This window comes from Hyaena hyaena, unplaced genomic scaffold, assembly GCF_003009895.1.
Source record: "Hyaena hyaena isolate Hyena2069 unplaced genomic scaffold, ASM300989v1 scaffold_406, whole genome shotgun sequence".
Taxonomy (NCBI): Eukaryota; Metazoa; Chordata; class Mammalia; order Carnivora; family Hyaenidae; genus Hyaena; species Hyaena hyaena.
Window position 1 is genome coordinate 1,544,641 of NW_024081038.1, and position 14,384 is coordinate 1,559,024.

General features: G+C 39.1%; 1 protein-coding gene across 1 annotated transcript; it reads left to right on the forward strand.

Annotated features, from left to right (window-relative positions):
- The first annotated feature begins 10,156 nt into the window (after positions 1-10,156).
- LOC120245149 (olfactory receptor 52K1) lies at positions 10,157-11,101 on the forward strand. Its single transcript, XM_039252067.1, has one exon. The coding sequence runs from the start codon at positions 10,157-10,159 to the stop codon at positions 11,099-11,101; it is 945 nt and encodes a 314-aa protein (XP_039107998.1).
- Positions 11,102-14,384: the final 3,283 nt, after the last annotated feature.

Consider the following 14,384-nt stretch of genomic DNA (forward strand, 5'->3'; position numbering starts at 1 on the left):
TAAGGAAATCTTACAACTCAAAACTAATAACCCTATTTTAGAATGGGCTAAGGACTTGCATACACATTTCCTCAAAGAGGACATCCAATGGCAAGCAGGTATATGAAAAAAAAATGCTTGTGGTCACTAATTATGAGGGAAATGCAAATCAAAAATTTTTTAAAATGTTTTATTTATTTCTTTTTTTTTAATGTTTTATTTATTTCTAGGAGAGAGAGAGAGACAGCATGAGCAGGGGAGTGTCAGAGAGAGAGGGAGTCACAGACTGAAACAGGCTCCAGGCTCTGAGCTGGCAGTCAGCACAGAGCCCGACGCGGGGCTCGAACCCACGAACCGCGAGATCATGACCTAAGAGAAAGTCGGACGCTTAACCGACTAACCACCCAGGCGCCCCTATTTATTTCTGAGAGAGAGAGACAGCATGAGCAGGGGAGGGTCAGAGAGAGAGGGAGACACAGAATCTGAAACAGGCTCCAGGCTCTGAGCTAGCTGTCAGCACAGAGCCTGACGTGGTGCTCAAACCCACAAACCTTGAGATTATGACCTGAGCTGAAGTCGGATGCTTAACTGAATGAGCCAGGCAGGCTCCCCAAGGGAAATGCAAATCAAAACCACAATGAAGTATCACCTAACACTTGTCAGATTGGTTATTATCAAAGACAGACAAGTGCTGGTGAAAACAAGGTAGAGAAATTGGAATTCTTGCACACACTGTGGGTGGGAATGCACAATAGTGCAGCTGCTATGGGAAACAGCACAAAAGTTTCAAGACAGAACTACCGTATGATCTAGTATTTCTTGGTACATATATCCAAAAAGAATGGAAATCAGGATCTTGAAAAGATATTAACACTCCCATAGTCATTGCAGCACTACTCACAATAGCTAAAATGTGTGTGTGTGTGTGTGGGGGGGGAACATCTAGAAGTCCCTCAAAGATGAATGGATAAATTAAATGTGGTATGCATAGCTCATGAAATACTAATTAGCTTTAAAAAAAAAAAAGACATTCTTCAAAATGGAATAATATTGGATGGACCCTGATTTTATTATACTAAGTGAAATAAGACAGACCCAGAAAGATAAATACTACAGGATTCCACTAATATGAAGTATCTAAAATAGTCCAATTCATAAAATCAAGGACTGGAATTATGCTAGCCAGGAATTGGGGAGGGAAAATGGAGAATTACAAGTATAAAGTTTCAGTTAAGATGAATCTGTACATGGGGCGCCTGGGTGGCTTAGTTGGATAAGCGTCCGACTTTCGCTTAGGTCATGATCTTGCGTGGTCCGTGGGTTCGAGCCCCGCGTCGGGCTCTGTGCTGACTGACAGCTCAGAGCCTGGAGCCTGTTTCAGAGTCTGTGACTCCCTCTCTCTCTGACCCTCCCCTGCTCACGCTGTCTCTCTCTCTCTCTCCTAGAAATAAATAAAACTTTAAAAAAAAAAAAGATGAATCTGTACAAAATTTACCTGTAGTCATTAATGTATTATACACTTAAAATTTGTTAAGAATAAAATTGGTTTCATGTTAAGTGTTCTTATCATAATAAGACAAAATTAAATCAAAATTAAAACAGGATCTTTCAAAGTAAACATAAAGTATTATGGGAAATAGTAGGCAAAGTCCATGGCTGACCCTGGTATAAACTAGTTACCTTTTCAGGTCTTTGTAAAATAGCAGCATTGAGGCAAATTGTAGGTAGAATATCACCTTTTATTATTTATCAGTGTTTGGTAGTTATTAATAAGTAATCACAGCATAATCATAATGGCTGCTATTATAAAATTAGTGATTTAGGAAACATTGGGATTATGATTTCCATTTTGGATATAAGGAAACCCATCTGAGATCAGGGAAGTGTCATTCCAAAGTGACAAGCTGGAAATCCTTTTCTAGCTCCAGCCAATATGTAATAGGTATGCAAAGATCAGATCAGATATTTTTGCTTGGTTAGGCTGGAGTTCCTGCCCTTCCAGGTCACAAACAGTAATTGGCTTCAGTTTATATATTTTCATGAGACTCTCTTTGTTAGGAGACACTGCAAGGATGCTGTAGAGGCAAGCAGAAGCACATTCAAGACCAAGGCACAAGCAGGATTTACTTGAAGCTCTCAAGGTCTGGAGAGTTAGGCATGACCCCTGGGAGGAATGATTTGCACCTCAAAGAGGAAGGTGGCTTGGACTGTAGGAAACTCTAGAGGAGGGAACCTGAGTCAGGAGAGTCCTCTTGTGTTAACCTCTCAAGAGGCCAGAGCTTTCCATGAACCTCTGAGGACCCTCCTCAAGTGCAGCAGTTTCTATTCCCACATTGTTTTCAGGGAAGATCAGAGACTTGTGAAGATAAAGCTAGCTGTTCCCTTCCCACCTCCCTCTTTCTCAGATGCCTCCCACTAAAGATGCATGAAGCTAATGAACAGGGCCAAGAATTCTACTTCAGACTAAGGACTGGGGACAGAACTGGACCAAAGGAAAGAGGTGACAAGTGGGGAGTGGGAAAGGATAAGGGCACTCTGTCTCCTCCCATACCTAGTCTTGGTCCTAGACATCAACTCCCTGCTCTCCCCCCAATTCCTTTATTGCCTCTACTTTGGCTCTTCAACTAAGGAGGCATAGCACTGAGAATCCAACCCAAATATTTTGTCTACACTCCAGAAACTCCTTCCACTAGAGACGATGACCAGAAACACTGGTTCGCCTCCAAGAAGTTTTGGCTGATTATTCCTGTGTGGATCCTATTATTTCTCACCTATCATTCCTCCTTCCCAAACTTGCCAGTATCCCTATCCCAATTAGGAGGCTTCTGCATTAGTCAAGAGAGAGAAAATGAGCCTGAACTAGAAAGATACAGGGAGAGGTAAGAAATAAGTATTTTTGAATAATGATGTGTTTATTGAAACATGCAGGTTCAACTATTGTCTAATGGTCTCTTACTTCTAGGGAATGAGTGTTAAGGGAAGAGTTAGGAGTCATTTATTTTGGCATTCTTCTTTAAAATAGTCCATAAAATGACCTCTGCTACAATGATAAGCTCCACGGGAAACAATTTTGCAAGGCCATTTCAAATAGGAGACAAAATCAACTTTGTAATAAGAATATGCTATTGGAAACACAATTTTTCCTAATACATCGAATAAGTCAAAGAAATGAAAGAAAAAAATGTGATTCTCATGCCCATTTCAAGATCTACATCAGGTATCATGATACAGTAGGTTATGAGGACTGATTTAGAACGGTGCATAAATTCTAACAGTGCAAACTCTTGGTTTAATGAGCATCAGCAAAGCTTTTCTAATGGCGATTACCTTTGGCTCCTCTCTAATAAAACTCACCTTTTGCTATATCCTCTATGAATTGAATCATTTAATAGATGAATATTTATACTTGGAAATAAATTTTTAAATCTTGTCAACAGGAAAATATGTGAGCTTCACATGTATAAGTTTGAGTCCATACCCTAGAAATTCTATAGATAAAAATATCCATAAACTGTAAAATCATTTGCTATTCCCAAGGGCCTGCCTAGAGCAGGTAGACCAATACTTTCTAAAATTTTATTCCGTCCCTACCTACCATTTTCTTAGTTCCAAGTTCTTCCAGCGTTGCTGATGGGGTAGTTACCCTGGTCGCTTTTATTTGAATGGCTCAATGGGAAATATTTCTTACAGATTTTCCCCCCCAAGCCACATCCTTGAAAGGCCCTAGAAAACTATCTTCCTGTGTCTGAATCTTTTCTTTCAAATCCATCATTCTGATATCTTTTTAAGATATATTTTGTTGACGTTAAGATAGATGCAAGAATTAAGTGAGTACTTTGTGGTATGGAGACCTATCTAAACAATCGTAAGAGAAAAAAGAAATAGAAGACAAGTTCTATTGTCTAGAGTGGACATTTTAGCTCTTGAAACAGTACAGACAGGATAAAATATCCACTACAAAACAGTTTCCCATGTTCTGGATATTAGGGGAAGATGATTGGCTCCATTATGTTCCTACTCTGAGATTGTGAATCTGAGTGAGGTAGATTTTTGATGAGCTTCAACAGAAATAGGATTCATGTACTGTTGAACACTCTGTGTTTAGGGGAAGAAATTGGACAGAACAGGTAACTGTGAGGGAGGGTGGTCGGGTCACAGTGTCATCAGTTATGTTCACAAGGTAGACAGTAAGCCAAAAGAACATAGAGACTTACAGGGAAAGTGAACGATGTTTGGCTTTATAGAAGATGCATGTTTACTGAGGGCAAAGGTACAACAGGCTTGTGGAGCAGTAATCATTTATAGAGTGCCTGTTATGTAACAGGTACTGTTCTTGGCACTTCTGAAGATATGCCAGGAAGAACAAAAGAGTTCCTGCTGTCATAAGTTTGTGTCCTACAAAGCCAGGTGCTCAGTTTTGGCAAAGAGGTGCAAATATTAACACATGAAAAAATAGTCTCCAATGAGAAGAGGCTTTTGATTCAGGTAACGAAGGCTGGTGGAGGTTTCTTAGAACTTCCATCTGGATGAATGTTAAATTAGAATATAACCAACTATCCTGAGCTTGAATAGGATTGGTAGGTCTTCTGAACAGAGTGAAGAGACCAATTCTTCAGTAGTCTGGATGATCATGTTTCATTTGGTGAAATAGTTAACTTACCTGTGTGTGTGCCAGAGGCTCAGGTTATAGAAGTGAATAAAGCACAGTCCCTTCACCCTACAGGATGGTGGGTATTTGTGGAAGGGTAGGAACTGGAGAAAAGCAGAAATTTGAACACTTGTTAGGAGTCTTTTTCCAGTCGTGAGAGAGAATAGTGGCTTGCATGGTGTGGAGGTAATTAGACCAGAGTAGGCAACTTTGTGATTGACTGTGGAGGTTGACCCAGCTGGATTTGGTGATAGACTGAACCAAGGGTGACATGATTTTAGGTTGAGCAACTTGTTGGAGAGAATATTATGTATGGACATGTGGAATGCATATGAAGATTCCTACTTTGATAGTAGGTTAATATCTGTGAGACTGCTCTTTGGGGATATCATATAGACAGTTGCATATACTGGCCTGCCACTTAGAGGGAAGATAGGGAGACTCATATGCAAGTTTTAGAATCTGATAACCAAATTTATAGTAACTAGAACACCTAGAAAAAGGACTGTGTTCAAAGACTGTTCTAAAGCAATATTCTTCTTTCTCTCCTATATTTTAAGTTCCCTTGGTACTGGACAATTATGTTCCATTTTGAAACATGTCATTCTCCCTTCTTAAAAACAATTGACTACTCATACCCACCCACTCCCCCAGGTACATGCATACACAAACACGCACACACACATGCACAAATAGCCTTCCTTTTACCATACTTCCTCCTCTGCAGCCAGTGTTCCTTTTACCATTGGACTTTGTAGTAAATCTCCTCAAAAGAGTGAGTCATGTTAGCTAACTTCACTTTCTTCCTCCCCACCTGTCCTCATCAAACACAGTCAAATCAGGCTTTGTCTCTATTCTAGCAAAATTTCTTGCCAAGGTATCTAACCACTGCAACTCTACACATAAGACCAGTCCAGTTTTGGAATTATTTGACTCACCAGTAACATTTAACATGAAATAGTTCTCTCCTCTTTGATGCGTTGCTTTCAATATAGTCTACCAAGAAACACATATTCTAGAAACATTAATGGGTTACTATTCTCAGTCTCTTTCTGACTCTTCCTCCACTTCCTCTAACTTCTTTTCTAGTCTAGTTCTTATTGTCAGGAGTGAGCCCTAGTTTCTCTGTTCTTTATAAACACTATCTTGGTGATATCAGTCTCATGGATATTTTCTGTTTCCAATGATCACAAGTTTATATCAATCTTTCCAACTCCAGACTTATATATTCAAATATATCAACATGTTCACTTAGATTTCTGATAGGCTTCTCAAAGAACATATCTAAACTTAAAATCTTGATCCCCTCTCTCCACAACCTTTCCCATCTCATTTGAAAACAATTCTTTTGTTGTTGTTGTTGTTCAAACTAAATATCTTCCTGTCTTGTAGGACTCCTTTTTCTCTCATGACCAACAATTAATTTGTCAAATATCATGACTCCTTTCTCAAATACCTGCAAAACCTGATTGCTTTTCACCACATGTACTGCCATCCTGGTTCTTGGCCAACATTCACCATTTCATGAATTCTATACTAGCCTCCAGAGTCTTTCCTGCTTTTACCCCTACACTTTAATGCAATTCTCATCATAGAGGCCAGGATAAACTAAAAATTTGTCATATGTCACTTCTTTGCTCTAAAGATCTTTGAGAGAAATGAGCATTTGCCAAGTTCTACAAAAGGCCACAGGCCCTGCGTTGGCTGGCCCATCTTTATACTGTCTATATACATCTCATTCATTCACACCACTTAGCTACACTGTCCTGGTAGCTGAGCTTTGGACATTAAGCATATTGCTGTCTTAGGACATTTGCTCTGGCTGTTCCTTTTCCTTAGAGTTTGTCACCGAGGACTGTTTCTCTACTTTTCATCTCCTATGCCTCACACTTCCTCTCATTCACCTTTTTGTCCTGGCCAATGCTGTGGCAAACACTCAAGTGTAGGTATATCTTGACTGCACCTTACTCAGCTGCATCTTGTCCCTGGGCTTCTCTGCTCTATTGTGAGGGTATACTTGAATTAGACAGCTCAGCTACCCTGAAACATGTGTGAACCTGGAAATTTGAAGAAATTATCACTCTATGGGTCAACCCTTGACCTTGGAGTGGGGTGGAAACCAGTGGCTTAATAGATTCCTCTTTCATGTCTCTAGTAGACAATTCTTATGTGCCTTCTACATGGTTCCTACTGTTGATTGGACACAGTTGATTACAACAGTACCCAGCTCAGTAATGCACTCCTAGTTAGGATTCTCTGTTTCCCTGTTTTTCTTTCACCCCACATTAAAAAAAAATTTTTTTAATGTTTTTTTATTTCTGAGAGAGAGAGAGAGAGCTAGCAGGGGAGGGTTAGAGAGAGAGGAAGACACAGAATCTGAAGCAGCCTTCAGGCTATGAGCTAGCTGTCAGCACAGAGCCTAACACGGGGCTCGAACTCAGGAACCACGAGATCATGACCTGAGCTGAAGTTGAAGGCCTGACTGAGCCACCCAGGCGCCCCTCATCATCATTCCTGTTCCCCATTATTTTCCCCACAAAATTACCTGTATGGAACCTCAGGTTCTGCTTTTAAAAAGAGACTCGAAACAAAAATATTTCCTTACCTCATTCCATCTTTGCTCAAATCCCTTCCTGAAGAGGCCTACCCTGATGTATTTAAAATCACTACTTTCTCCCTCTCCTAGCCACAGAGTTTTTTTTTACCCACTTTCCATTTTTCTAATAAGCTGCTACTGTAGTATGTAAGAATTATGTTCTTTTATTATCCTTTTCAAACCTTTAGAAAATTTGTTCTTCTAAATCATCAGTCTGATCTGTTCTTACATTTATCCTTAACTGTTTTGGCAAATATATGTAATCCTCACCCCCCCCAAAGTATCGAATGTGTTTACTAAATGTTTTGTGAATAGAAAGTTGAACGGATCTCAATGTTGAGCACTGTGAAATTCAATAATCAGAAGTAAGGCAAAAATAGGAGACTGAAAAGACAATCTAAGGAAGTAGGAAATGGTAGTATCTTTCTACCAAGAGAAAAGAGTGTTTTATTTATTTTTTTTAATGTTTTTTATTTATTTCTAGTAGAGAGAGAGACAGCGTGAGCAGGGGAGGGTCAGAGAGAGAGGGAGTCACAGACTGAAACAGGCTCCAGGCTCTGAGCTGGCAGTCAGCACAGAGCCAGAAGCAGGGCACGAACCCACGAACCAAAAGATCATGACCTAAGCGAAAGTCGGACGCTTAACCGACTAAGCCACCCAGGCGCCCCGAGAAAAGAGTGTTTTAAAAAGGAGACAGATACAAGTCGCTTTGGGGTCAAGTTGCACAAAAGCACATAAATTACAATGGCAACATCATTATGAAGGCTTTTGGTGTTCTTGATGAGAGTTGTTTCAGGGAATAATGGGAATGGAATACAGGTTGGAATGTTTGAAAATGAAATATTTGAGAGAAGATTGAAACAGAATACAAGCATTTAATGGATCCTTCCTGTGAAGAGAAGCAGAGATTTGAAATAATATGAGGATATAAGATCAAAGGAGGGAGAATATTAATTTTTTAAAATGGTGTTACATGGATGAAGAAAGATATAGTTAAATGACAAATAAAGCTCAGCAAATCCTGATTGTACAAAAGTATTTTATACATAATCCCACTTGCCTTTCCCTACAATCCCTTACATAAATACAGGGCATTACTAGTCCTTATTTATAGAGGAGGGAACAGGGTTTAGAGATAAGACACTAGTGCAAGGGTCATGCAACTCGTGTAAGTGAAAGTGACTTGATCCAAGATGTTCAGATTCTAACAGTTCTCTGCACTGAATGGAAAGTTTTTAATTTAGGTATACTGAATGTGTGTTGTTTATTAGGCATTTAGATAGGAGAAACAAATGCCTAGTTATTTAGGACACTGGAATGGAGAAAGCTAGGACTCAAACCGGCTTTATAACTATTAACTATGGTATCTTAGACATAACTTTCAGAAATGTAGTTTTCTTATGTTAAAAAGAGACCACATTTTCTAGTACTCTGCTTAGTGTTTTGTTAAATGTTTTAAATATTATCTCAATGCTTTAAAAACACACATTAACTGTATCCTATAAGAGAAGTGAGATTGCACAAAAACTGGGCAACTCCAGTGTTTAATGGTTTGAAGAAAGAAAAATGAGCTAGAGGGAAAGATAAAAATTATTAGTATTACTCAGTGATCAAAATGAATGAAATCATGCCATTTGCAACAATGTGGATGGAACCAGAGTGTATTATGCTAAGCAAAATAAGTCAGAGAAAGACCACTATTGTAGGATTTTACTCGTGAGAAACAAAATGGATGAACATAGGGGAAGGGAAGGAAAAAGGATAACAAGAGAGGGAGGCAAACCATAAAAGACTCAAATACAGAGAATAGACTGAGGGTTGCTGGAGGGGGAGTGGGTTTGGGGATGGGCTAAATGGGTGATGGGCATTAAGGAGGGCACTTGTTGGGTTGAGCACTGGATGTTATATGTAAGTGATGAATCACTAAATTCTATTCCTGAAACAAATACTATACTATATGTTAACTAACTTGAATTTCAATAGTAAAAAAAAAAAAAAAACCAAAAGGAACAAAACAAAGTACATTTGATATGGAAGACAGATAGCAGTCTTGTAAACAGGAGAGTTCTCCTGTGAGGACAGTGGAGGAGCTGGGAGGAGAATGGAGAGAGGACCACATGAATAGGTTTTACATGAATTTAGATGGAGAACCAAAGCTGTAGCAGCTCCTCACTTATTCAGTAAGTTGGAGGCAAAGCTGTACTTACAAAGATTTGTGAGTGTGGAAAGGACCGGAAAGATATATTCCAGAGCAGTTTTCTCCTGCAGAACGTCCTGCAACGATGGAAATAGTCTGTATCTGAGCAGTCCAATATGGTAGCTGCTAGTCATGTGTGTCTGGTAAGTAGTTAACAAGTCTTGTGATTGAAATACTGAATAATTTTAATCAACAAATTTAAAGAGCCATATGTGGCAGTGGCAACCATAGCTAAAAAAGTAGTGCTAGAGAAAACAGATTTTGTGATAAATAGGGGCATTAGACACTGCAAGCTTTATTCCAACTTATACAGACATCCATGGTCTGAGATTTCAGGACAGAAAATTGTTTTTAGTGACTGTGAGCTTAGCTTGATTATCGTGTACCAGTGTATGTTCTAAAACAATGAATTAGTTTAACCGTATTTTCACTTCTTTTATCAGAGTATTCCTGATGTCCACCATGGACACAGGAAACACTACTTTTTCTCCATTTCTTTATGTAAGTTGCCTTGTGATATCAGTTCTGATGATGTTTTATGTTCTATGTACTCAAGAAGAGTCAAAGTTCCTTGAAGGTAGAAAACATGGATTATGCTTATCCAAGTCTGTGAGGACTACTAACTGATTTTGTTTAAAGTCTAGCAAAAGGAACAAGAGCTAATTCTCCAATGAAGATCTGTATATAGAAGGTGAAGGGGCCCTGTAAAAATGGACAAGGAAAATATCAAAAAACCATGACTGCCTCCAATATTACCACAACCCATCCAGCTTCCTTCCTGTTGGTAGGAGTTCCAGGTTTGGAGCACCTGCATGTCTGGATCTCTATTCCATTCTGCTTTGCCTACACTCTGGCCTTGCTAGGCAACTGCACCCTCCTCTTCATCATCCAGGCTGATGCAGCCCTCCATGAGCCCATGTACCTCTTTCTGGCCATGTTGGCAGCCATTGATCTGGTCCTCTCTTCTACAACACTTCCCAAAATGCTAGCTATTTTTTGGTTCCGAGATCGGGAGATCAACTTCTATGCCTGTCTGGTCCAGATGTTCTTTCTCCACTCCTTCTCTATCATGGAGTCGGCAGTGCTGCTGGCCATGGCCTTCGACCGCTATGTGGCCATCTGCAAGCCACTGCACTACACCACGGTCCTGACTGGATCCCTTATCACCAAGATTGGCATGGCTGCTGTGACTCGGGCTGTGACACTAATGACTCCACTCCCCTTTCTGCTCAGAAGCTTCCACTACTGCCGAGGCCCCCTGATTGCCCACTGCTACTGTGAGCACATGGCTGTGGTAAGGCTGGCCTGTGGGGACACTCGTTTCAACAATATCTATGGCATTTCTGTGGCCGTGTTTATAGTGGTATTGGACCTGCTCTTTGTTATCCTGTCTTATATCTTCATCCTTCGAGCAGTTCTACAGCTTGCCTCTCAGGAGGCCCGTTACAAGGCTTTTGGGACATGTGTGTCTCACATAGGTGCTATCTTGTCCACCTACACACCTGTGGTCATCTCCTCAGTCATGCACCGTGTGGCTCGCCAGGCTGCTCCTCATGTCCACATACTCCTTGCCATTTTCTATCTTCTTTTTCCACCTATGGTTAATCCCATCATTTACGGTGTCAAGACCAAGCAGATTCGTGATCATGTGCTCAGTCTATTTCAGAGAAAGAAAGTTTAGATGCTTACTTTTCCCTCACCTATCAGTTCTGATGGAGTGCATACTTGTTTGAGGTAGAGAGGAAAAATCTCAAGTAGGAAAATTACTTTTTCCTCACCTATTATTTCTGATGGAGTGCATACTTGTTTGAGGTAGAGAGGAAAAATCTCAAGAGAGGAAAAATTTCAAGTTTGGCAGTTTTGTAGTATGACAAAGAAAATGAAGTTTCATTCTCACAGATACAGTTAGATTAAACCAGGTGTGTCCGTTTAGTATGTCTGATAGCATTAGTTTGAGCTTCTTATTTTCTTAGACATATCACATGATTAAGAAAAACAAAGAAGCTTCCAAAATGCCATTGTTATCTAAGTGAAAGACAATGGGAATATTTGCTGAGACTGGTTCATGTAGTTGAGGTTTTGGTGAACTCTTCATCTAGACCATGAGTGAGCAATTGACCACAAATTTTATGACCCAAAGGCCAGCATTACTTCCAGTACTGTAACTGTTTCCATAGCTTTTCTAAGTGACCTCTAGCCTCTGACACTCTATTAGACTACTACACCCTATGTTATTGGGTCTACACTTGGGCAGCTCCACTTCTAAGCAGACTTATTTCTTCCACTAAGTCAGTGTGAATCAGAAAAGAAGTGCAAGGAACAGCCAATTCCTTTGCTGAACATTTTGCAAAAGAGTCTTCTGACATCCTCTTATATAAGTTTCTATCATGTAACTAACTTTTTATGCACATATGCATTTCCAAAACAACCATTAGTATTTATTGAATGAAGAGCTGAATATCATCTTTGAGCTATTATGGAAAGAAAGATTAATACCCTTTGCTCTTGAACTTGAGACATCTGAAGCTAAAGACGTTATAATACATAGTTGTGGTAGACTGTATTATTGTTCACAGATATTTACTATCCCATCCCTCTACCATGGGATGGGGAATTTCCTCACTCCAGGAATATTCAATCTTGCTATGTGACTTTCTTCAGCCAATGGAATTTGAATGGTCTTAAAATATTCCACAATAATCACAAACTTGAAAATACATTTGTGTATTCTGTTTCTCTTAATTTTTGTCTGTGCCACTAGAATGAGCATGTCCCTCGGCAGAATGTTTTATTCAACCTAGACCTATGATTGAGAAGATCCATGAAGAGGTGAATCAGATTCACAGTCTGAAGCATAGCTTCCACTGACCTCAAAATGTTCCTATAACATGAATAAGGATGATTTTGTTGTTCTTGTAGTAAAATGAGATTTAGGAGTTGTTTCATAACCCAGGGAAAACAGATTTCTGGAGTTGTAAGCTATTTTTGCACTCCAGTTCATGACAGTTCAAGGCCTTGAGTATTTGAAGAAAAGGAAAGTATACTATTTCGTTTTGTAGTACATCCTAAAAATGAAACTGGATTTTACTTATCTTTCTGCTTGTGTTCTTATGTGAATTCATAATTGAACACTCTTTCAGTCAGTTCTTTAAAGAAGCTCTTATACACCTTCATGAAGGTCTATTTATACAACTATGTTCTTATTCTTCTAATTTTGTAACCCCTTAAAAGGAGTTTCTCCCATTCTAAGAACAAAGAAACTTGATAGGCTCTGAAAAAGCATCCCCAGGCCCTCCTCATGTTATACCCATGTTATACCTCATGTTACCCCATAGGGACATATGGAGGATGCTGTTTTCAATAGGTCTCTGACTAGTTCCCAAATGTCTCAGTCCTCTAGACATGTGGACACCAAGGAAGAAAGTGATATTAACCAAGAGCCTCTGACTATTCCTTGAGCCTCCCCAAACTCTTGCTTTTTTTTTTTTGTTTGTTTTTTTCTTGAGTTGAGTTCAGGCATTCTGGGTGATAGATTAGATTACTATTCAAAAACATTCACTCTCCCAGAATACATAACTCCACGGACTCTGGGGTTGGCCATCTGTTAATGGGGTATTAGCAGATGAAGTACAAGCAAAGACCTGAAATTTGCTTGTGCAATGGGGCTTGTTGTCTTCTGCTGACTTTGCTGTAGCATGACAATATATCCTGGATAGCCCATTGGTTCAATGAGAATGAGGAATGAGAGAGAATGAGAATGAGCAGAGCTGCTTGATCAACTTGCAGATTGAAGCAGAGCCTCACAATCAAAGCCAATTTGGATCAGCAGGTTCTCCAGCTGACCTGCAAATGGATAAGCCAATCCAATTGAAATCAGCAGAGTCTTATATGGAAACCAACTTGACAATAAACTATTAAAAAAAATAAATAAATAAAGAAGACAATCTACCATTTGTGGCAGCAGAGTCATCTCAATCTCCAGATGTATGAGAGTTACATTTTTACTGTTACATGTCACAGACTTTGTGGGTATTTTTCTTCCACAGCAAATTCTGGAAACTATTAATCTGTCATGGTTATTTAGTAAGCTGAATATAGTGAGTGGATTAAGTTAGTATTTCCAGGCTGGAAGACCCGAGTTGTCCTTAGGTTTGGTGCAGAAATGAAACCCATACCCTCCACAGAGTGATTTAGTCCAATATGTAAGTCTGATAGTTTAGGGACTCAGTTTCTATGTGACAAATGATGGTATGCAGTGCTAGCTTTATTCACAATAATCAAAGGTGAGTTATTTCTTACATTAATTAACACTATGTACTTTGATGGAGTGTAGCAGTCATAAGAATACATGTACGCTATTTTTAGAGTTGAAATTTTACAGTTATGTAAGTGATACAAGAGGATACAGAAAATATGCACTAATTGAAACTTAAACACAACACTTTCAACAATTCCTACACCTTAGTTTTGGGTTTTCTGGACCCGGAGTAATTGCCTAAACAATGCCTCTGCATGCATCCTTGATTCACCCAGATATCAATCTTAGCTAGAGCAGCCCAGCCTTTTGATAGTTTGGAATGGCCAAATGACAGAGTTAGAATGCAGACTAACATAACAGAAAAGACAAACTTTAGCCTACATTTTAACAAGCAATATTTTAAATAACTACAATTTGAATAGAATTCACGTAGTGTTTTGTTCAGGATCCTTCTGCATCATAGTTGTGGCTGTTATTTCCCTTTATTGTACATTTTAATCTCTGATGTTGTACACTTCATCTGATATAATTTTCATGATTGTATATATTTTATCTCAGATATTGTAATTTTCATCTTTGAAAGTTTTATTTACGTATTTTATTATCTTCTGATGCCTCTAACATGCTCCATCTTTCCTCTAGATTCTTAAACCATTATAATTGTATTCTGTATGCTTATTTTCTTTATATGCTAATTTTATCATCT